The 24,844-nt window shown below is 43.9% G+C and overlaps 1 protein-coding gene and 1 long non-coding RNA gene across 2 annotated transcripts; one reads left to right on the plus strand and one right to left on the minus strand.

Annotated features, from left to right (window-relative positions):
* Positions 1-6,495: 6,495 nt before the first annotated feature.
* LOC126646051 (uncharacterized) lies at positions 6,496-7,866 on the minus strand. The gene is made up of 2 exons (XR_007630217.1): positions 7,466-7,866; positions 6,496-6,677 (listed from the first exon to the last, which is right to left on the minus strand). It is a non-coding gene; the product is annotated as an uncharacterized LOC126646051 (long non-coding RNA).
* A 440-nt stretch (positions 7,867-8,306) lies between these two features.
* On the plus strand, positions 8,307-15,406 carry ZNF706 (zinc finger protein 706). The gene is made up of 4 exons (XM_050327062.1): positions 8,307-8,438; positions 11,399-11,535; positions 12,681-12,788; positions 13,407-15,406. Exons 2-3 carry the CDS (start codon positions 11,401-11,403, stop codon positions 12,774-12,776), a joined length of 231 nt encoding a protein of 76 aa, XP_050183019.1. The 5' UTR covers positions 8,307-8,438; positions 11,399-11,400; the 3' UTR covers positions 12,777-12,788; positions 13,407-15,406.
* Positions 15,407-24,844: the final 9,438 nt, after the last annotated feature.

Here is a 24,844-nt window from a genome sequence, read left to right on the forward strand (position 1 = left end):
AATGATGACCAAGAGGGGATTCGAGCTTCAGAGTAGCTATGTCAGCCTGAGTCCTTCAGTGTGTTTTACACACACAGCTGCATCTGAGTACTGCTGGAGGCTGCCGAGTCATCAGTGGTGTCAGAGCATCTATAGGGGTTAGTGAATATCAGGCTTTGCGGTTTTGTTTGTGGAAAATTTGCCTGGCATAAGAGAAGGGACATCCAGCGAAAGATCTGGGGAAGACCCTCAGGACTTTTGGGCACCCAGTAAAGCAGTCAGGATAGGGACTGCTGGACACCAGTGAGACCTGGACCTGGTTACCCTGGGAGGCAAGTTGTCCACAGCAGTCTTAAGAACTCAAGAAAGAAATACAGGTGTCCTGTTTATAGGCTGATGGAAACCATGGGAACAGACTGGGATCTGACTGTACAAAATCTCAACAAATAATTGCTAATGGGAAGCCATACTCAGTGCTGGTCTTTTTACTAGTGTTGGTCCCACAAGGACCTGTTCTTACAAAGCACTATTCAATAGTAGTTCAAGCTCTTCAATTTATCAAACAGAAAGGTAAAAGAAGGATCCAATCCTGATTTTAAATATCTGAGGAAAAGATTCCTCTCACCAAAGAACAATATCAGAGAAAAATATAAAAGCAATAAGTCTGGAGGTCATCTCCAGTCTAAATTTATTTTGCTTAAAGGTGCACATTTTAAAACAGGGAACAGGGGAAGTGCGAAAGGGTTTATGCTGTGCAGGCAGCCTTTGGTTTGAGCTTTGCACAGATGGAGTTGTTACCATAGATGCTGGGATGTAGGGGACAGTACTGGGAAAAGCCTGAGACAGCTGGTTTGGAGAAGGGTACCCTGGAGATATGGGAGTAGGAAGGCTCAGGTAAGATGGTAAGGGGCTTCAGTCTCTGTTTGGGAATGGAGAGAATGCAGCAGGCAGGTCTTTAATCTCCTGTCTAAGCACAGACAGGATCAGGGCTTTGTTTTCTAACCTGGCCTTTTTGCCCATGGAAGCATTGTAAAAGACACTTTCCCACTGGGACAGACATGCAAGTCTCCAGCACCAGGCATTTCCACTTTATTATAATTTTTTAGCCAGGTTGAAAGACCACAGTTTTTCAAATTAGCTTTACAGACAAGCAGTCAGATTAAGATGAGTCTTTGTTTTTTAAACAAGTAGTTTAAATTAGAGCTTTACATTTTTCTAGCCTAGTAAATACTAATGTGCAAAGTCTGTGCCTAATGTTACCTCACAACCAGCTCTTGGGACTCTCCTTTAAGTGCTATTCTGTCTTGCCTGATTAGAGATGTGCTCTGAGTGTTTTCACAGAAGCATTAATTCATCCTCCTTGTTTTTTTACCACATTTCCAAGCAAAAGCCAAGCTAAGGGACTGAGTGAAAAAGCAGCCTTCTACCCATGCTGCTCAGGCACCAGCCATATAGCAGGAACAGGGTTTTCCATTCCTCCATCCCATGGCAATCTGTCTTAATAGTAAACTTATGAGCATCTACAGACATCACTTCGTATATCCACAGTAACTCAGCTGGAATAATTCTGACAATTAGCACAGACATTCTGTCTGGCTGCCCCACAAGTAAAGTCTTTTACGTCTACATAGCTGCTGTCTTTTGGCATTTCTAGCTCTTTGCAGTAACGTGTTTTCTGCTCTGCTCCACATCCCATAGCATATTGCTCTGCTGCAGCACTCTGGGATCTTTTGCAGAAAGCAGTGAGGTCCAGTGGCCTGGTGCAAACCAAATCATTCCCCTGATTTCTCTTGCCAGGTTCTATTTATCCACCAGTGTTTGTGAGCTAGACCTTACTATGTTCCAAGCACTGTCAGCAGCTGGCAAGAAACACTGGCAATCAGAGCAATCCCCACAGCTCTGTTTTCAGCAGGCTCTTTGGATTGCTGCCTTTAAGTCATGCAGTGACTTCAGAATGAGTGCAATGGGGCATCTGAAAAGGAGAAAGTTGAAATCCAGCAGATGTTTCTTGCTGATCTCTTCCTGAAGCAGCAGACTGCTGGGACTAAGCCAGCACTGCAGACCTGGGAAAACCAGCAGTGTGTGTGTGCCACTTTTGAATGTCCAAGGCTGCTTTCCTTCCATGAGGAACATCCTACAGCTGCAGAGCCCTTTCCTGTGGACCCTCTGTGCTCATTCTGGGATGTGTCATTCTGAGATGCACCTTTGGCTTTTTGCTTCCTTGCCCAGCAAGATTTTACATGCTGCTTGGATGAGAGAAAGACCTTCCCACCCTGCCCTTAGCAGTTCTAGAATGGCAATGAAATCTGCACGTGGATGACTGAAAGACAGATGGAGAGGCTGGCTGTGCATGAGAAGTAACTGCCCCTTCCACAAGGTACAATAAGCAGCTACCAAAGTATTTCTAGTATGAGGCTGGAGTGTTGCAGGTGGGCTGAAGAAGAAAGCAAGCAGAGATGATGGATGCTTTGAGCCTCCTTGACACAGATGCATCCCTGGGATGTGCAGCCATTCAGAAGCTGAGGAATGCATTTCCCTCCTCGAGGCTAGAGGCCAGTTGACAACAACACTGGCATGTTTGTGAGAGGCTTTCATCACAATTGCTGCAAGTTTTAATGCACACATGACATCTGTGGATTTTTTTCCATGCTTCATACATGTATTTTACTGTTGGAGAGGAAGGAAATCTTGGTATTTTGAATTAATTAAAAATGTACAGATATATTTGTTTTCATGATAAGACAGGGACTTGAACACATACAAGACTCAAAAGCATGAATGGAGGGCACACACAAAAAAGGGAATGATTAATTGGAGTGCATTTAAAAATAGTAACTGTACGTAATGCTGTGCAAAGCTAAAATCTATTTTAAACTGTTTATATAGAACGGAAGCGTATGTTCTCAAGGTCTCCAGTTTGTCTATGTGGGTTGGTCAAAAAAGTTGTGACATGCTGAGAAAGGCATTTGCACATTGTTGTTTTTAGCAAAACTCACTTCCAACAAAATGGATTTAAAAGAGGAGAGACTGCAAAATACTTAAAGATCACAAGACAATCTTTGCCTATGCTCTCCAGGAGATGTATATGCCTTGCCAGCCTTTCAGGAACTTCATCTCCATGCTTCTGACTGCCTCCGTCTCTGTCACTCTTCATGAGCCTTCTCCTCAAACCCTCACATTTTTTGTCTCTCAGAGGATGTGGGCAGCCTCATGTTGAATCCTCCCTTGTACATTTTTTAACTCTTCCAGAGGAGAGGAATGCTCACTGAAGTATCTCTCTCCATGCTTGCTGGAAAGGGTCAGGAGTTATGAGAGGAAAAAAACCTCAAACCCAGAGAGACAGGACAATTAGTGTAATCTCTGTGCCAGCAAAAGCAAACCAGCACGCCACCACAATCTACCACTGACTTTGAGACACTCTTCCTTAGGTTTGTCTTAATTTAAGGTTTGGTGGCAAAAGTATTTCTGCAGGCTGCCTTGTTGCACAAGAGCCTGAGCTCATGGTAGAGGTGAGGTAGAAGTGACAATTATATCAAAGTTTAGAGAAGGCTAACAAATGGATGGGCACCTGGCATGCTGCCAGCTCGCTGGGCGTGTGGGAGAAGGGAGCACTGTCCTCTTGTCTATGTGCTTCTGGAGTCTACTGATGGGAGCAGTAGTACAGTGAGGAACACAGGGAGGCTGGCAATCACTTGAGGTTGTCCCTGTTCTGGAGGATGCCACCCATCAGGTGTCCCTGAAATAAACAGGCTGTTCAGAAAAGCAGCAGGCAAACCAGGAAAAGATGCTGTACTGCTGCTAATGGGGCCAGTCCTTCAAAGCTACCATGGAATTGGAAGGGTACCACAAGCCTGAGGTACCCTGCCAAGACAACTGCATTGCTGTGCCAGTTTCATTCCAAAACATAGCATAGTCTTTTGGCTTTCCTTCTCATTTTGTTCACTCTTCCTTTCTCTTCCCTTCTTTTTCCATTTTTAAACCTTGTGGATCAGCATACTGTACACTGTGGGGACACCTAGTTCTACAGTAACCTGCAGAAAGAGGCACATCATCACGTTTAAAATATTTCTTTTTGCAGTATGTATGTATTGTGATTTGGTATCATCTCATACCAGTGCAGAGCTGTGAATCTATTGAGTCTGTGAAACAAATATATCACTTAAGATCTCTGGGTTTTTTTGTATTTGCCACAACAGCAATACTGGGCAAGCCCATGAGGTGCCCACAACCCGGCTGTGGAAAAGTAGCACACAGCAGTCAGGGTCAGTGGAGGGACAGCAGTTAATGCTGTGTCAGGGAGGCATGAACTGGATGTATGAAAGCTGGAGCTGTGGCTGTGACAAATGCCTTTACAAGGAAAAGAACTGTATGTTAACACATGGGGAACGAGGAGGTGAAAGTCCACAAGGCACAGAAAGGGCAAATAAACAAAACGCTACCTTGTCAGGCCCCTGAGCTAGGATAGGCACTGCTGCATGATGTTTTCTGTCAAACAGTACTAACTACCAGGATTCCAGCCTGGCTGGGGTTCTGCCTGCAACTATGACATCCCATCTGTGATATTCAGTGATGCTGACTCTGGCCTACCATCACATCAGCCTTGAATATCCTTTCAAAGGATGTTGGCTTCAAAGCCTGGGTCTTACAGCCTTCCACTGCAGAGACAATCTCTGTTGTTCTATGTTTGTATCAACATTGGTCCACATCCACAAAATCTAGTGAGAAGATTGCTATCACTTGAGGGCCCAGGGCACGACTCCTTCCCTTCCTTTCACTTCTTCAGACGTGATGAGGGGTCATGGTGGGGCACCAAATAAAAACACTCCGTAGGCAGGCACATGGTACCAGCATGTTACTCCCTGCGAGTGAGTGGCCAAGGGCAGCCCTCGGCCACAAGCCAGCATTTAGCCAGTGAGGTGATGTGTGATTAATGTGACATTGGGTCAATAGTGAGCGCACAAGCAAACGAGCAGGAAAAAGACACCACAGTAAGTGTGGTAGAGAAGGGCAGTGGGAGGACCTGGCAGATGCACAGGGACTGATTCAGAAGGGAGATGCAGCCCCACCTATGTCGTTGTGAGCAAGCTTGCCCTGCACCTCACAGCAATTACTTTCAAAACGGGTTTAATAACACATGTCAAAATGTCAGCTGGTTCCCAGCAGGGAACTGTGCTGGGGACACCAGTCACACATTATAAGGCGAGACACCTCAAACTGACCTGCAACAAAATCCAAGGGTCAAGAAGTCGCTGTTGAGCAGAAGAGATATTTTGATCTAATGACAGAAATTGCACCTGTGTGCAGGCAAGAAAATGATGAGGGGCTGGAATCCAAACAGACATGAAATAAGCATGAGAATAACAAACAATCAAGACTGTCCAAAAAAACACAACCAAAATCTAAGAAATAATCCTGCCTTACAGCATTGCTTCTGCCAGTTGCCTTTGCTGCTTTTCTCCTCAGTAGACTGGCATTTTGCTTTTTTTTGATCACATTGTTCACCACATTCATCCTTGGGCTTAAACTGGAGCCTTGTTTCTCAGCAAGAAGATATTTTTTTTAATTTGAACTATTTTTAGGGGCTTCATAAGAGCTACAATGCCTCATCCATATCCCTAAGAATCTGTATTTTCTAAGTGTATGATGCTGCTACAGATTTCAGTGAATTGTAACCGCTGAAACATTTTCGTAAGGCTTGGCTTGGGGATAATAAACTCCTTGCATTCGGCCTACCCTTAACTACCAAGAGGTATTCTTGATTTTCATTCTATTTTAATGCAGAATACTGTGGGGTTTATGAGATTTGAATTTTAGAATTTATGTTAAATTAGAAAACAATTAACAAAAAGCACACAGAAAAGCACTGCAGTGTATTGCTAGTAATTTTAAGACATTTCAGTCTGTTCAGACTGAACATTTCAGTCTAAAGCTTGCATTTTTTTTATGTTTTAGTTTCTATTTATACTTTCCTTCATACACTCTGGCTTGGTTCACCTCATTTGGGAGCAGCACAAAGCAGAGGAAGTCCGTAAGTCAGATAAACTGCAATTACCACAGGCTCATTTTGCCAGAGTTATGCAAAGCATCCAGTGCACAGACCGGCCTGGTCTCTCCAACAGCTCACCACATCTTCCCTGTGCCTCTCTGCTAACCTGCACACATGGATGGAAATATCCCCTATAGTGTGACAAGTAAGTTTCATGCATTGAATAAATTTTGAAAAATTATCTAGAGTGAATGGGAAGTTTTCCTTACTATCTTTATAGTAGAAGTCTCAGCTATGGGGACTCGTATTCTTACAAAACCCCTGGGTTTTTGTTTCCTAACAGTCTCTTTGGAGCCATCTAAATTGCAGGGCCATGATTTAGGCAATACAGGGACCAACGCTGTGACCAGATTCTACAGCATAAAGAGACAGAAGACAGAGCAGCCAGAGGGACAGCTGCAGTCCCCTGTCCTGCAAGGAGATCCTCTGTTATTCCAAAAGCGGAAGAAGGTTTCAAGACCAGACAGAGCTCAGTGTGCACTCAGGCAATCTACTTTATTCGAGATTCTTGTCCAGCCAGATGTATAGCAGTGCTGTAGTACAGGGACACTACCCTTGAAAGCCATCTCCAGTTCCGCATCTGATGCCAGCAGTCTTCCAAAAATAGCATCATGCAGGAAAGAAGCTACTTTTTCTCTTGGCAATCTTCTCCCTGGTGAAAGAGAAACTTCATTCTGAAAGCCACCTGCTTGCAAGCAGAGGACACAAAATGCCTCCCTCTCCACACCACCCTACAAGCAGATGCACACGTGCACTTTGTGGGTTTTTTATAGTTGCCTATTTCCATAAAGTTCAGAACCTATTGACAAGATATTTTAATGCAGTGTGGATTGAACTGCCCAGGTATAAGCATTTTCAGTGCTATCAGTTTAACACAGAAGGCATAGCTGCAAACAGGAATGTTAGGAAAATAGGGTTTTTTAGAGCAGTGTTAGGAAATCCATTTTTTAACACAGGCTTATATTTGACTGTTGTAGATGTCACATCTAGACCTACTTCCAGTGACTTAAGTGTCAGAAAACTGCTACATGGCTCCCCTGTAACTGTTATCCAGCTCTGAGCATGACTCATAATGATGTCCCAAAACATTCACTCTACTGCTTTAGGGATTTTTTTTATTGCATTTTCCTCTGTCAGATTAGAACATTACTATCATCCACCCTAAGCCCTGTAAAACACCAAGCCAACACCTCATAATTCCTCTAGTAAGCATATTATGTTTGTTTTTCCCAAAACATAATTGTTCAAGATGTCAGGCTAATTTTGAAGTTCCAATTGTTCCATGAGTAGCAGAACATTAATCAGAGATGCTGCCTCTATTTCATTTTTACAGATATTAAGCCTTCCTCTGGGATATATGAAGATGTCAATAGAAAATAAAGAGCTCCTTTACCCTTCCTTACAGGGCCTGCCTACATCTCTATTCATGCAAGCTAATACCTTTCAAATCACTTGCGCTGTGGACACAGCCTGTAAACTTCCTCTGTGGTCCTTGCCAGAAGCATCCAAAACACATCTCCATTTTCAACTTGGGGAAAATTCTGCTTTTCATCTCAGGCCATTTCCTTCTGCTTTCAACTCATTTAAACCTTCAAGCCTATGCACAGGCCTTCTGTATGAACCGCAGCCAGAACAGGATCTCATCCTCTCTGGCATCCCTGCCTGCCCTCATCTCCAGTTCCTCCCCTACTGCCTCTCCTGAGCCACTTATCTGGATCGCTCTGAAGAGGAACAGCACTATTTTTAGGCTGCGCCTGTGCTCTAACTAAGCACAGAGGAATGTGGCTGGGAGCCGGGCCTGCCGGGAGCGGCCGTGCTCCGAGGGCGGGCAGTACCGCATCCCGCGGGCCCGGGGCTCGGCTCAGGTAGCTCCCGGGGACACCACCGGGGCTGCGCTCCGGGGCAGCGGGCGGGCAGGGCAGGCCAGGGCTGTCTGCCCTGGCTGATCTCCGCTAGAGCGATCGCTGTCCCTGTGCGCCCCACCACAGACCCCTCCCAGCGCGGAGCTCCGGCCGCCCTGCCCGCCCCAGCGGGCCTCCTCGGGCTCAAAGCAGCAGGGTCCCGAGGCCAGGCCTGGCAGCCCCGGCCACCCAACCCGGCCGCGGCGGGGATATCCCCTCCGGACTCGCCGCCGCCGCCGGGACTCGAACCCGTGACCCCGGTCCTGCCGCGCCCCGCGGGCCGCGCTCCCGGCACCTCCCGCCCCGCGGTGTTATGTAACGCGCGCGCGCCGCCATTGGCCGGCGCGGGTCGGGTCGCGCGAGGCGGGGGTGGGGCCGCGCGTGCGCAGAGCGGCGCCGCTGCCTCCGCCTCCTCCTCCTCGCCGTTCTCCTCCCGAGCAGCAGCGGCGGCGGCGGCGCGGCCGGAGCTCCCACAGCCGCTGCCAGGGCCGCCCAGCCCGCATCCCGCTCTGGTGAGCAGCGGGGGCAGCGGGACGGGACGGGGCGGGGGGAGCGGGCCCGGCCCGGGGGAAGGGGGCGGTCCGGGAGAAGGGAACGGCCCGGTCGCGGGGCACGCTCCGCTTCGGGCCCGCTGCCCGCCGGGGCTGCTCGGCCGCGGCCTCCGTCCGTCTGTCCATCCGTCCGTCCGTCCGTCCTGCCGCGGCCGCTCCCCTCCCGTGGGGCGCGTGGCGGGGCCGCGGCCGCCTGTGCCCCGCCTGTGCTCCGCCGGACCCGCCCCGGGGCCGCGGCCGCCCCCGGTCCCCGCGCGGCGCAGGCCGGGCCGGGCCGTCCCTGGCGGAGGGGCCGCCGAGCCCCGCGGGAGCACCGGGGAGGCCTCAGGCGGGGCCTCCCGCCGCTGTTCGTCTCTGAAGTGACAGCGGAAGCAGCTGTCGGTGTCCGGTTTTAGGACGTGAACTCGGCTCGGGCTCTGGTTACTTACAGGGAGATGGCCCGGTGAGTGAGGCACTGCCGTGCTGCGGGTTCCAGTCGCGGTGCCCGCGCTGCTGCTGCTGCTGTGACTTGGCAGCAAAAAATCCTGTAACGATTTGGCATAGTTTTTTGGTTTTTTTTAATCCATGTATTCGGTGTCCTACGTGCTCACGCGTTCTTTATTTGGAGGCAGCAGGCCAGTCTGCTAGACTCTGTGAGGTTTGCCTGATAAGGAAAACAACACTTACCTGCGTTGAGCAATTGACATACTGATTTAGCTTTGTTGATGAGCTCATCGTTCTTTTAAACGAGTTTTGAGATTGTTTTTTGTCACTTTTTAGAGTAATGATAATCTAAATCTTAATTTTCTTAGTGTTTCAGGAACACTCTCGGTCAGCTGTATTAATGTGACTTTCAGTATTTAAACTCTTGGATTTTTGGTCTTGGGCATAGTATGGTGGTTGTGATACTTTTGAGCAGATGTTTTTGGTCATATTTTCTTGTCTGTAACTTAATTAAAACCAGCAGTTGCCAAGTACATACAAAAGCTCAGTGTGGTTGGCTGTTGTAATGTAATGTACTGCTTATCAAGGCACTAAAATACAAAGTAATATGCAAATACTTTGTGAAAAGAATTATTTTTTGTTACATCTGACTGTTTTCTGTTGAGAGCCCCCTCGACTTCTGTAGGATTGCTGTAATGTGGGTGAAATAGAAGCGAAATAAACCTACGGTTGCTTCCAGTGTATGCAAAGCTATTGCCAATATCTAATTTTTTTGCCCTTATTTTAAAATTTTAAATGGGAATCCAGTGTTCTGGTTGAGCCATGCTGTATATAAACAGTGTGAGGCCCTGGCCAGGGTGTTCTGGAGTAGCTGTAGCATACAGTGAAACATAGACTGGTATTTTTAGTCTTACTAACATTCAATGGTATATCTTATGGAAACTGTTGAACGGCACATATATTTCTAGGTACTTGTTAATGGAATTTGTTTTGTGTTCAGTTTTGTTGGCCATATGGACTTCTAAATTCTCTTTTAGAGAAACTGAAGGGGAGCAAATGCTGAAGATGCGCTGTAGTGCTTCTGCAGAGGGTTACGTGGTGGTGTTTGATGCAGCGAAAGAAGCGAGCTGTGGCCCCAGAGGTGCCTGTCAGTCCACAGGAGCTTTTCTGGGTCTCAGGACCATAGTTTTACTGTTAGGCACTGTGATGTTCCATGTCCAGAAATTCTCACAATACTAGTGTTTCTTATAGACTCCATTTTCATAATGGTTTTATGGGCTTCTCACATGTATTTACTGTAGGTCAGTCACTGTTTGGATAGGCCTTTCTCTCTCAGGCGGAGGCCGCCTGCCCTGATGGGAAGCACCCCATGACAGGCCTGGTGTGGTCTGTCCCACAACTGCCAAACTTGGAGCAAGTGCCCAGGTCGTGGAGGAGCAGTGGCCAAGCAGCTATCCTCCTGGGAGCGCTGGACTTTGCTAGTTGTCCTGAGAACAATGGACTTCACTGGCTGTGCTGTGCTTGGGCAGCCAGTGCTGTGCTTCTGAGAGAGCTGCACAACTGGATTGTGCCTGGGCTGTGAGGGACTGAGAGAAAGACAGCAGCAGAAATTGGGCTGCTGCGTTACATAACCACACTCTGTTGGTGTGCCCAAATCCTGCCTGGTGTCTGCTCTGGGGGTGTGGCACAGACTGAATTGGGTGTCTCTGGTGGGCTGGGTGCGGGTGGAACATTGCTATTGGGAAATGCGATGTCTTGATGCTCCCTGAAATGTGACTCTTGCATCTCATTTCTTCTTCTGGTGGACATTGTAGTGGCATATGGCAATAACATTTGCTTCCTTTATGCTCCTGTGTTATATAGAGTAATGGCTTCTGATGGGAGCAGTTTTATTTCAAGAAATATACAGGCATGTAAAATTGGCTGAAAATAAAAAAATGGCCACCTGTAAAAATATCTTTCAATAAAGGGAGGTGACCTGCTGCTCTTGGTGTTCCCAACTCCAAAGCAGGTCAGAAGCACCTACACCAAAAGACACTAATACACTTTGGGTAATACTTTGATTTGCCTTTCTTGAAACTTGTTTCAAGTTCCAGAAATAAAGGCTGAGCCGTGAGCTTTAAGGAAAAAAAGAAAATAACGATAACCCCCCAGAACTTTTCTGTACCTTTGGAAATAGAGAATAAGTTTCTATTAACTGCAAAGGAAACTTTTAGTTATTCTGACTATTGAAAACACTTTTCAAAAGTAGACCCTGAATCTTTGTAGAGGAAGAAACCTTAGAACAGCCTAATAATTCTGGTGTATTTTAAAAGTGACACTAAACCCACAGTCTTTACATTGTGAAGAACAGATGTCTGTTGTGTTTGAGTTATGGGAGTTGTAGGCCTTGTGGACAGAGTGCATGACTGCATTCTGCTCATCGTTACGGCTCCTGAGTCAGATAGCAGCAGTAGTTTCTCATGTTTGTAGACTAAATGTCTTCTTTTTGTTTGTAGATATGGCTCGTGGACAGCAGAAGATTCAGTCGCAGCAGAAAAATGCCAAAAAGCAAGCTGAGCAAAAAAAGAAACAAGGACATGATCAGAAGGCTGCAGCCAAGGCTGCCTTGATATATACCTGCACTGTCTGTAGGGTAAGAGGAACTGAAGTCAAAATAGTATTGTAGGGAGGTCTGTCTTCCAGCCTAGAGCAGAATTTTTAGAAGATTGTATAGTGGAAACTAAAATACTTAAAGTGGTTGTCAAGCTTGTAGCTATAAGAAGCATTTGCATCTGTTACGTGACTTGCTTACGAATTTAGCTGTACTGATAATTGAGATAGGAGAAAATCAGAGGGCATGTACAAGTCTGGTTTGGGTAGTTATTTTGCCTTTTGTATTGCAGTGGTCTGCTTGTGCTGTTAGTGTGAGATTGCTTCCTGTTCAGTCTCCAAATGGAAACATGATTTTTTGGTGATGGAATTGGCCCATCTTAGAATCACTTGTTACTGATGTTGATGCAGAGAGGGAAAGGGGTGGTGCCAAGAGCCTTAGTGTAAGTTTGATACACAGTAACTTTTGCTAGAAAAACTTACTTGACGAGAGAACAGAAATGCAAGCCCTAATCAGATTGTGCATTTCCTTCTGCCTGGTTTTCCTGAATGTGCTCATTTTGGAGCTGAAGGATAAACTTGCTGTTTTCATTTAAATGGTCAGTCCCAGAATAGATTTGTCACTTTAAATGTCTTAAATAAGTTTCCAAATTAAGGGTTGCTCCCTTAAATACTTGTGAAATCAGGCTGCAGCATCCATCACTTTGGACAGTGGATGCCTGCAGCTGTGTTGTAGCAAAGGTCTGAGATAACTTGTGCCAAGCAGGGAATCAGTTCATGCCATATAACTTTTTAGCCTAATGATAAACAAAAGAAGTAGCTTTCATAAAGATTTGGTTCTGAAAAGGATAAGCATTTAAGGTGTTAAAAAAGAAGATAGTAAGGAGATTTTCCACCAAACCAACATATGAAGTGTAAAATGTGCAGGGAGATACTCAGCAAGAATAGCACCATTGATGGACATGCCAAAACAGTGACAGTAGTGCTTAAAAGCACCTCTGAGAATAGGAGGTCAAATACTCTGTCCTACCCTGCAGCTAAATTAGTAGTGCTTGTGTCACTAGAGCAGTGTCATTGAGGAGACAGTTTGCTTCAGGGAAAAGAAAATAAAACATGGTGGGGAATAGGTTTTGTAGCATTATTTAACAGTTATACTGTGCATAAAGTTTAATGTCTCTCTTTAATCAGACTCAAATGCCGGATCCCAAGACCTTCAAACAGCACTTTGAAAGCAAGCATCCTAAGACTCCACTTCCTCCAGAATTGGCTGATGTTCAGGCGTAAAGTTGTCTCCAGGTCATTACCTTAATTTTTAATTGATTGTCTGAGAAAGCTGTATTATGAATCAGTTTTTTTACCACCAATAACTAGGTCTTAAAGCTTGCTTCATTTCTTTTAATATAAAAATTACTGGAGGTAAAAGTTGGACCCCTGAACTGTTGAAAGGAGAAGCAAGAAGCAAGCTAGTACTTACGTGGGTGAAATGGCTGTGGCATTTCAGTGTGCACAGAGGTTTTGAAAGGGATTAATGTTGTTTCAAATCTTTTCTTAGTGTTGTAGGAATACTTCCTTATTTAGTTCTTGCTTTGAAATGTTAGTTTTGCTTTGAACAAAATATGTAACTACAATCTGTCGCTACAAAACGTGTAATGGAGACCGTCATTTAGTATATTTCCAACAATTGAGCCTTTTTGTTCAAAATATGCAGGTGAATGCAGATTTTTCTGCATTCAAATACAAAACTTAACTTCTACGTTAACTGTAGAAGTAGCCAGTTGTTAGGCTGTAGCTGAAAGTGGTTATAATAAACGGCTGAAATGAGGTAAAAAGCAGTATTATGGTATTTCATTCACGCAGAGATAAGCAGCATTGTGTAATGGTTCAGCTTAACTGAGTTGTTCTTGTTTTTTATAGGTGAAGTCATGACACCTATTGACTCTTCTACTGTCAGACCTTACATAACAAACCTGCAGCTGCTTTTCTAAAACTGTTGATCAGCAAAAATGAAGGGGCTACAGAAACATTCATATTTTTATGCTGTTCCCTCTTGGGCTTCATGAAAAGACAATTCTGTGTAAATGTACAGTTGTGCCCTATTTGGAAATCCTGAAAAATCAGTCCATACTTGTTATAAAAAATTTTTTACAATTGTAATTATATTGATGTTCATATTGTGTAAAATAACTCACTTAATAAAGTAGTACTTTGATTTTACAATATCACAGATTAACTCCTTGTAGAAATTCTGTTTCAACTTCCTGCATTATCTGCCTTATAAAATAATAAAAAAACCACAAAAGTGGAATTTTCCCCATCCTGCCAAAACATGAGCAATATCATTCCACTGAAAGTAATGTACATTACAGTAAATTGAAGTGGAAAGGGAAGCTGCTCATATTTACTGTCCACTGTGCTGCCTGCTTGAGCCCAGCCACTAGTGGTCAAGCTGATGGTTCAAGGCATGGCACTTGCCCGAGCAGCTGCATGAGAATCATGAGACTTCCTCCTACATTTTTGTCCTGGGTATTGGAGCCTAAATACTGCAAGCCATTTCGAATGGGATTCCTTTACTGTGAGGGATCATGTTCCTTGAAGTCATGCACTGGAGAGACTCTGGTTATGCTTTTATCCTTTCTATTTAGGTAGATGGCTGAGGAAGCTGAGGGGTGGCAGATTTGAGTGCTTCTGGGTATGCTGGCTTAAAAAATGCTTGCAAATACTAGGTGAAAGCAACTCTACTCTTAGTTGAAAAATGGATTTGAAAATATTTTTAATGATATTTTGAGCAGTCGACCACTCATGTTCTCCCTGAAATGTGTCTGGTTATTTCTCTCTTCAAGAAATACGTAAAATAGCCAGCCATTAATAACTTTCCTTCACAACCAGCTTAAAATAAGACTGTTGGAAAAGAGCCAAAGTAACTAAAATAATATGGCTACTTAAAGAAATCGGATGTGATTAAAGTTGCATTGACAAGAAAAAGCTGGATAATAACTCTGGCCAAGAACATTTGAGCAGATAAACATAATTATCCTTAAAGTGTTCTGGGCTGAGTTCTAATCCCAGATGTACAGCACAGAAGTGGAGAAACATCTGAACTGTGCTGGGTCTGATACACAAACTTCCATCTTTGGCATTTGGAGGGGGCTTATTTAAGAGCTTTAGTTTTGACCCTGCAGTAAGAAGCAATGCTAGAATTGCTGTGATTTGTGAGTTTACAATAGATGTAAAAATTCTGGCAGTCCAACTAACCCTTGCTATGCAGCAGGACTGTACATCTGGCCTTCAAATGGCTTCCTAAAATCTAGGACCATAGTCTAAAAGACTCATTCACTTAAAAGAATGCACTTGGTATTTTATTATATAAAGTCAAAGCCTTTGTCTTTGTCCACTCATTTGCTCTTTATTGAACTACTTCTGTGAGACTAGCTTCCTGTCCTCTTTGCTGTGACAGTATCTCTGTAAATACTTACTTTGGCATAAAGTTTCTCTGTATTATAGTCACTCTGGGATAACCTGTATACCACTTAACTTTTATAGATAATGTTATTCTCCTCAGCGTAATCCACTACTGCACTTGTACACCTGACATCAGAATGTAACGCTTGATTTATTTTTCTTTAGTGTTATCAATACATATATCCCGACAAACTGGCAAGAAATCTGCTCTCGACCTTTGTGCTGTATGGGGGAGAGGTACTTCAATGTTCTAATGCTGTAGTTTGTCTCAGAATACGCCGAGTGCAAATGGATAAAGATGTTTCTTGCGCTGATTGGTATTTGATAATCTGGTTTTACTTTGAAAAATGTTTGGGGATGTATCCCTATAGCTTGGTCCTGAGGTGAAGTATATGTTCTATTCCTTCAATTCAGATTGTGTAGCATTAAATAAAAAGACTTTGTTTCATAAACAATCTCTCTTAATGAGCACCGAAGAGTTGGAAAGCTGCATCGGTAGTGGGATGATTAACTTCAGTTAGAATTGGGTTTTCAAAACTCCATGATGCTCAGTTTGAAAATACCTTATGAAATGATGGGGGTTCTGTTATTGGAAGGAAAGGATGATGCTCGGTTCAGTAAGATCCCCTAGCTACAATAGCTGTAATCTCAATTACAGAAGTAAATGAAAGCTATGACTGAAATATTATAAAGGCTGTACCAAATGTGGAAGTAGTCCTCATTTAGAATTATCTGCAATACTCCTTATATCTTAAAGGTCAGAGGAAGGACTAGTTCTCTATCATCTCTTCCTGATGTGGAGGATAGCACACCCTGGTACCTGGCTAAAGACACAACTGTGCATTGTAATGTGTCTGATTAAAGAGAATTAAAAATCTAAAACGTAAAATGTCATATTTCCTGCCTACTTTTAAAATCAAGTGTTGCTGCACCTAGAAAATTAATTTCCTGGCTGTGGACAGCCATGGAACTTGAAGCTATCTACCTGTGCAAGAAAGAAAAAGGCATGGAAAGCTTCCTGTGTTCCCTTGAGAAAGAGTTATCTTTGTGCAGGGTCAGCATTTCAGGTAAGGGGCTTTTATGGTATCAGTATGGACATCAGCTGTCATGGATACTTGTGGAACAACTTTAAAGAGTGATTTTGGATTTTCAGAAGCCCACGTCTTTTGGGAATCTCTATAATCAGCATCTGAAATCATATTTTAAGTGTCACGTAAAATGTTCAGAAAAAATGTCTCCCTTTAGATCTTAAAATTAGAACATGTGATTATGGTGAAGCCATCTTGGGGACTATTGAATAATCAAGAACAGTTTTGCAATTTTGTTAATCAGACTTAAGTAGGCTTGTTTCTCTACGTCTGCTTTACACTATCTAAGGGCTTCTGGTTTGTTGCTATCAAAAAGCTGTGTGAAAGATCTGAAATAGAAGTTGAAGACAGTTGCTGCGTAGCCTTAAGGAAATAGCTGGCTTTATACAGTGCTCTTGAAACATCCCTGGAGACTATCCCTTTTAGTTATTTGCTGAAAACACTTCAGCTCAAGTAAGTAAAGCTAATGACCACAGGCTGTTTGCAAACCACATAGTAATGAAGGAATTTGTAGCATTTCTGTAAACTATATTGAACTGTTTTCCTATCTTGATAAGAAGTGCTATTAGATGGAATGTCTTTTATCATCAAATACTGATAGGCTCGAGGTCTGTTTTGTTTCCCATTTTCACTGAAACAAGTTGGGAATTACTGGGCTTTACTAGAAGCCTGGTCTTCCAGGGTCTGACTAGTAAACTTGATTATTCCTACAGAATCCACAAACAAAGTAAAGGTCAGGTTATGTTTTTGTCTACCCAGTTATCTGCTGTGTGCAATTTGGGGGCCTTTGATTTACCTGTTTAGAACCTTGCAAGTTTTGCAGTGGACTTTGAATTCAGCTCCAAAACTCATGTTTGCACTGGTATTCAGTGTGTGATTTTACAAATTCTGTAGCATCATCAGCGGTGTTGGTCTAGTTCAAACAGTGGGAGGGTGCGAAGTGCTGTCTATGGAATTTTACATCCATTTTTTAAATTATTTTGAAATATATTAATACATTTTCTATTGTGTTACAGTTTTTATATAGATATGGCACAATAGACTCACAAGTCTGAAGTTGTGTTATCTTGGTAGCTTTAAAAAAAAAGTGGATTAGGTTGCATGTGTGTTTTATAATTCTCTTACATAGCTTTTAGCACTGAGATTCCTGGGAAAGGAGGAATCTATAGTTATCCCAACATGGTTATCTAACAGAAATCTGTTCAGGCTGTGTCTCAGCTTTTTCAGGAAATATGGCACAGCTTTCCTCTGAAAAATACTGTCCATTAAATATATCAATTCAAGATCCATGCAGCACTTTGGTGGTATGGCAAACATACTTGTGTGTTCCTTCTTTCTAGCTGTTGCAAAATTACAGTGTGCAAAATTTACTGAATGCTGGAGGTCTTTCAGAGGAGCATGGATTAAGGGAAATCTCAGTAAGTTATCTAAACCATCTCCTTGCTCTGAAATTGGATCAAGTCTGCCAAGACTAACTACCAAGTGTTTCTACAACTCTCAAAAGCTTCCAGTGAAAAGGATCCCATGACCTTGTAAGCAGCGTGTATCACTGCTGAACTGTACCACTGGAGAGTTACCACAGCAAGAGTTTATCCCTGTGAGTTAAGTCAATTGTTTACTGTTCTCATTGGTAATAGATGTGATAAATAGTGCCTTCATTTGAACATTGCTATTGTGTTCTTCTAGTCTTCAAAATAAACCCAGTTAATTGAATCACTCTTCCTAGGTCACATCTTCTAACTCTAGTGATTCCTCGTGCTCTGGATCCTCTCCAGTCGGTGCTCCTAAATTGTATGCTCCAAAATGTGACCCAGAGTGCTGGCTGAGGCTAGTGCAGGGTAGCTGGGACAACTAACCTCTGGCACTTGCATTCTGTTAACGTACACTGGAATTATATATGTGGGTTAAGAGCTGGCTGGAGGGCCGAGCCCAGAGAGTGCTGGTGAACGGGGCTGCATCCAGCTGGCGGCCGCTCACCAGTGGTGTCCCCCAGGGATCAGTGCTGGGCCCAGTCCTTTTTAACATCTTTATTGATTTAGATGAGGGGATTGAGTCCATCATTAGCAAATTTGCAGATGACACCAAGTTTGGAGGGAGTGTCGACCTGCTGGAAGGCAGGAGGGCTCTGCAGAGGGACCTGGATAGGCTGGAGAGTTGGGCTGATTCCAACGGGATGAGGTTCAACAAGGCCAAGTACCGGGTCCTGCACTTTGGCCACAACAACCCCCTGCAGCACTACAGGCTGGGGACAGAGTGGTTGGAGAGCAGCCAGGTGGAAAGGGACCTGGGAGTGCTGATCGACAGGAAGCTGAACATGAGCCAGCAGTGTGCCCAGGTGGCCAAGAAGGCCAATGGCATCCTGGCCTGCATCAAGAACAGTGTGGCCAGCAGGATGCAGGGAAGTGATCCTTCCCCTGTACTCAGCACTGGTGAGGCCACACCTCAAGTATTGTGTTCAGTTCTGGGCCCCTCAGTTCAGGAAGGATATTGAGGTGCTGGAGCGGGTCCAGAGAAGAGCAACCAGGCTGGTGAAGGGACTTGAGCACAAGTCCTATGAGGAGAGGCTGAGGGAGCTGGGGTTGTTTAGTCTGGAGGAGGCTCAGGGATGACCTCATCACTCTCTACAACTACCTGAGAGGAGGTTGTAGCCGGGTGGGGGTTGGTCTCTTCTCCCAGGCAATCAACAATAGGACATGAGGGCATGGGCTTAAGCTCTGCTAGGGGAGGTTTAGGTTGGATATTAGAAAGAAGTTCTTTACAGAGAGAGTGATCAGGCATTGGAATGGCCTGCCCAGAGAAGTGGTGGATTCTCCGTCCCTGGAGGTTTTTAAGCTGAGGCTGGATGTGGCACTGAGTGCCATGATCCAGTAATCACAGTGGGGTTGGATCAAGGGTTGGACTTGATGATCTCAAAGGTCTCTTCCAACCCAGTTAATTCTATGATTCTATTCTATATTAGCCTTTTTGCACCAACATCCTAGGTCCATTTTGGTACCACTAATAATCTCCTTTGTGTCCCTCTATTTAGTGTCAACGTAGCTATCTCTAATGGATCTCAGACCAGACTATTTACAGTTCATCCAAGTGTGGTATCATGGGGGAGTTTTCCAGATGTCCTCCCTTACTCTTTAGTCTGTGTTGTTCACGAACACACTGATGGGATAGACCCCAGGCAAAGCCTTGCAGGACCCTGCTTGAGTAACTTCACAGGTTCCCAGTAAGCCTTTGGGAACTGCTTTTTGCGAGCACTTTATACTGCTGTGATTTTCCTTGTGGTTGGTATGGATTGGAGCTCTATTTCACCTGTGAGAACTTCACAAACTGTCAATGTCAAAGGCCTTTAGAACAACAGGGAGATTTGGGATCTTGTGTGCCTGTCGGCACTAGGGTGGTTTTCACAAAGAAGGAGATGGATGATAGTGGGGTACAGCATACTTCATTCCTGACAAATCCTTGTTGTCTGGCTATTGCTGGGTTACTTTTTCCTGTGCATTTACTAAGAGAATTTTATGAAAATGATTTTAGCATTTTTTTGAGATTTAAGTTGACTGACAGAGTCCCTTTATTTTTAAATTCCTTGTGCTTGTCCCACTGCTCTGTTGGGCTCTTTTCTATGCTCTATGAGTTCTCAGAAAGCAACACTCATAATCCATAGTGACGTGGCTGATTGCTGGAGCATCCTAGGGTAAGAGTAATTAGTTGTTGCCAGCTTGAATTCCATCAAAGTGTTCTGCCTATTTTAGCTTATTCTTTTAACTTCTTAACATGTTTTATTAACTTTTGACTGAAGTCAAAAGTGCTGTTTATTACTTATTTGTGAATCTTATCTTCGATTGTTTTTCCCTTCCTCATCAGGTAATGGACCTACACTTAACTTTATCCTTTCATAGATATTTATAGGCTTTGTATCTGCCTTTTAGAACCCCAGCTGTGCTTTTAGACTCTGCTAATGAAGGTGTTACTGTATTGACTTTTGAGCCATCTGAAACCCAGTCACTCAGGATCCACACCCTTATGTCTGCAACCATCAAGACCCACTCTTTGAAAATCCTTTTTATTTTTTTACACAGTTTGCCCAGAAGCTTTATATACTCCATCCTGATCAGTTCAAGGTCCCAGCCGTGCCAGAGCATCTCATTAAAGTTTGAGCTCTGATGAGTATTTACTTACGAATATGCTGCAGTGAGAAGGACCAGGCTGGCCTGATAAATCTCCTGAATTATGCAGTATATAAAACTGCATAGCACTAATTAGACTAAATGGTTGAGTGATTTTTCCCCAGACACCACTCTGGCCATTTCTTCTTCTGTTTTTTGGGTTTTTTTAATCATTGCTGCCTGTCTTTTGCATATGGATGCCAATGCAATCCAACCCCTCACAAGAGTATATTGTGTCTGTCTTTACTCTTAGTTTACCGATAACAGTGTAATACCCAAGCTGCCTTTGTGTCTTATCACGTGCTTTGCGAAATGAAAATATGCTTGGAAAACAAATGCATGGGAATTGTCAGGATACTCACAGGCCAACAGGATAGGCCTAAATATTAGGCCTAAGATGTCTTCTGAAAAAAAAAAAAAAAACACAAAACCAGAAAAGGTCTAAAATGATTGTATGTGTCCTGCTGGTGTTCAGACTTATTCTTATGGTCATTACTTTCTGTTACAGTTATGCTTAATGCAGTTGCATGTTCTGTTCTTGGAGGAGACACAACTCATATTTCCTGTGGCAGTGGGCTGTGTGCAGTATGGGAACTGACCAGGATGGTCTCTGTGCAACGAAGCTTCCTTACTTCCCGCATAGACACAGAGGGAAAAATAATTCTCATTTGTGACTGGATTTCACTTGCTGCATGTTGTACTTAGAAAGCAAGTTTAGATTCACTGTGATTGCAGAAAAAATTGCTTAACCCTGGCATAGATTTTCGAAAGGGTACCTATTGCTCTTACCAGGTCAATGCTAGAAGAGAATGTAGTTCTTAGTGGGATCTAAGAAATAGTGTTTATTAAGGACCATATTAAATAAGGTTAAGAAATAGTAAAAAGCTGCTTTTTTCTACTGCAGTAAATCTTTCAAAGAATTTTCTGTTTTGCATCTGAAAGCAAGAGCTGTTATGCAGCTGAAAGAATGTGACAGTGGATCATAATTGCCACTAGCGGAGGAGGACAACTTCTCAGCTTCTGGGCTGCTTTCTAAATGGACAAAGCCTGCCTGTATTTTTATCAAACAATAATTTAATTGTACATCACTGAAGTCAGCAGGAACTTAATTTTGTCATGTGCTAAATATTCGCAAGCATATGCAGAAAGCAGCTAGCTTGAACACCTTTGTAAAATCTATAAATCACATACATTACTAAAATCAGTGTAATTGACGTCTGTATATCAGAAGGCAATTTCTGGAGGCAGAGAGATGCAATATTCTGTCCTAGAAAACATAATACAGTGCTGTACCAAGACAGACTTTACAAACTGTAATTGATAAAGCCATAAGATCAGGGCCACTCCCGGGCAGGTGGGGCTCGTTAGCCCTTAAAGGCAACCCACCTACGTCCTAAGGACCTCACTGCCACCGTCCAAGCTCGCTTGGCCCCGGCAGATGAACCTTAGGATTAAAGGGTGGGCTCAGTTCCGCGCACACTGTGTCTCACCTAAAAAATCCAATGCGCAGGCTGGAAGGTGTAAAAGACCTTCCCCGGATCTTCGCTCGCGAAGACTGGCCATTATTATAAGATCTTCTTGGACTACAGTGACCGTTAGTCCTCAAAATTTCTCCTGGTCTTTTATCATAAGCCTTTTGATTGGAAACACTGTGCGGATGGTATGACTCTGTGGACCTCAGAGAGGCTAGTGTCCCATGGACAGAGATTTGGATACCACTTTCTTAGACAATTCTGAAATTATTTGCCTCTTGTTTGCTCTGTGACTCCAGGCATTTTCTCAGGACCCAGACATCTCTGTGTTGTCCCCCCCAACTTCCCCATGGAGTGGGGTGAATATGTAGGAGCACAATCATACAACAATAAAAATGTCCAGTGTAAAGCTACTAAGGGCTAATACTGCCTTGACTACACTATTTTCAGTCAGTGGTGGCCAGACTTCACTTTTCACTCCCTACAAAGGGACAGAAGCAACCTGGTGCTTTCTGGGACTCCTCTCCTGACTACCTGCCACCCTCTCAACATGAGGCTCGTGGAGCCACACAAGCAATGCAGCTGGTCATGTCTAAGAGGCCCTGGCTAAAACCCTTGGCTAAGGACAGCTATTTTTGCAGAAAGGGAGGTATCTTAAAGGCAGTCCTGTTGTTCCTATTTGTGAAAATAGGCAGCTGGGTAGAGAAAAGGTTCTCTCTGATTATGGGGCAGGATGGTGGTTTAGAGCTGCAGAATAACATCTTGCAGTGCTGGGCACTAGAGAAACACTTGGGAAATGCCTAAACCACAAGACATGTTTCAATTGGTGCTTGTATTCCTATAGTCAGGAAGGAGAATTCACGCTGAAGCACCTGATACTGAGTCCCTTTGCAGAGTACGGGCAAGTGAGCCCCTGGAAGAGTCTGACAAACAGGGTGCCAGGTTGTGGCTGGGAGCAGGGAAGCAGCACGGAGTCAGTATTTCTGCAAGAGATCAGCAAAGACAAACATCTTTCCCTTGATAGCTGCACAGGAAAGGAGAAGAGGGAAAGGCAGGATCCCAGTTAGAGACTGTAAGAACTGTGCATTAGCTTACATTAAATGTTTGCTTTGGAGCACTTGAGGCTGGCTCAGAATTGATTGATGGCTAATGATGGTCAAGGTCCATTTAAAGGCAATAAACTAACAATGTCTTGAAGAGACTGTACTTTATATGGCACCCACGACAGATACTTTGCAAGTACCAACACACTATCTTTCTAACTAATGTGGTAATGAATGTGCTAAGTGCTTGAGTGTTTTGTTGTTTTTTTTTTCTTCCTCCTTGTTGTGGGTATGTCTATACCAGACCTCCACATGCTGCACTGATCCTTACCCAGATACTCATCTCTTCAAGTACTCTTGAACAGGCTTGTACATAATTGGTGTCTCAGGAAGGGAAAATCTGGATGGCAACTTAAACAAAACTGATGCTGAGACTTCAGTGTACATTTATGAGCTGCTTTTGACCAGAATTTGACTTCAGCAAATGACATGCTGTAGAGCTGGAAAGGAGAGGACAGAAGTCCTTCCATTTCCAGGAAGCTCTGTGGACAGGAAGGCCCAACAAAAGCAGTCCCTGTTCAAGAGAAGACTAGAACAGAGGAATGGGAACACTGAAAAGTTCCACCAAAGCAGCAAAGTTGTCAGCTAACTCAACAGCCAAAAAGTGCTGCCTTCCAGAATTTTCTTAGCAAAAAGCTCTCACTCTTGGGCAGGTATGAGCTCTACCGAGAACTTGTTGACTTTGTTGCTAAAACTGATTATGAGAGAAAGTATTGAAATGTTACTCCTCCTGAAGGTTAGTTGTCCAGCTTCTTAAAACAAGTAAAGCTGTTACTGTCTCCTTGCAGAGTGAATGGAAGCAGATTATAGTGAAACAGATGGTGCAGAATTTAACTTAAAATCAAGATTCTTGCAGAGATTCTTGCAGTCTGTCTCAAGCCATGCTCAGGCAAACTGGTGTGCAGAGACATTAAATAAATAATCCCACTGGTCACCCTTGGGTCAGTTTCTTAGTTACAAGATTTCAGAGTACAGGACACGTTATTTATTTTTGAGAAAAACATCTCTGTTTTTCCTAAGATGTAGGAAACACCACCTGTTTTAAGAGATGGATCCCAATCTCTGGATTCATATTGTGTAGAAACAGTCCTTTTTTTAATTTAGGAAGACCTACGAAAACCAGCATCATTATTTATAATCCTTTTTTGTCTTCCAGTGGCTAGCATTTTCTAGTTTCTCCATTCTTATGGCAGTCTTTTCCTCATCCCCATTTCCAGCTAGCTTTCTAGGAGAGCTATATAAGTCTTTCCTCTCCAAGAACATGAGTCAGCCACCATTTTTATTCCTAATAACTCCTCCATCTTCCTCTTTACTGTGGAATAAATCACAGCCACTCTCTCTGCATCTCGAAGTGAATGTCTAACCAAAATCTGTAGCTCCATACCCCTGAAAGAAAACCATTAACCTCTTGTCCATGTCTCTTCTACCTCTTAGTCTTTCTTGCATTGCTATAACTATCTTGTCCCTTTGGGTTGTACATGAGCCCTGGGTTTGAGTCTCCATCTAAATCCCTTTGTACAAGTTAGAAGTCTTGCCAGTTCTTCTGCCTTCCTTAGTGAATGCTTTTTTCCAAGTCCTTGGCATCTCCTCTGTGCAGCATCCTGCCCTCTAACATACAGCCCTCAACAGATGTGGCCTGACCCTGCCCATTGCCCAGAGAGTGGGTGTCCAGAGAGCTGCCCAAAAGATAGTCGTCCTCATCTGTTGGTTTTCCATATTCCCCTCCTCTTTTTACCATCCTCATTCTAGATCTCACTGCCTTCCTTCAAAACTCTGCATCCCAGAAGTTGGTAGCAGCTGCCAGGATGTTCCTGTTCTCCTGATCTCTCTCCTTGCTATTTCCTAGCATCTTCCCACTTGCTGCCTTTGCAGCATCCACCAGTGGGGTCTCAAACAGCAGCCGGCACCAGTTGTCTCCAGCTCCATGGACAGGGCTCTTTGGGCACTTTCCACATGCACACTGGTCACAGCCTCACCATCCTTCTCAGGCCACCTTCCCCCTGCGTAACAGCTACCTTGCTATGACAGAAGTTGTCACAGCTGATAGATGTTAAAACAACTTTTTATCTGCCT

Source organism: Myiozetetes cayanensis, unplaced genomic scaffold (genome assembly GCF_022539395.1).
Source record: "Myiozetetes cayanensis isolate MyiCay16 unplaced genomic scaffold, myiCay2020 scf1, whole genome shotgun sequence".
Lineage (NCBI taxonomy): Eukaryota > Metazoa > Chordata > Aves > Passeriformes > Tyrannidae > Myiozetetes > Myiozetetes cayanensis.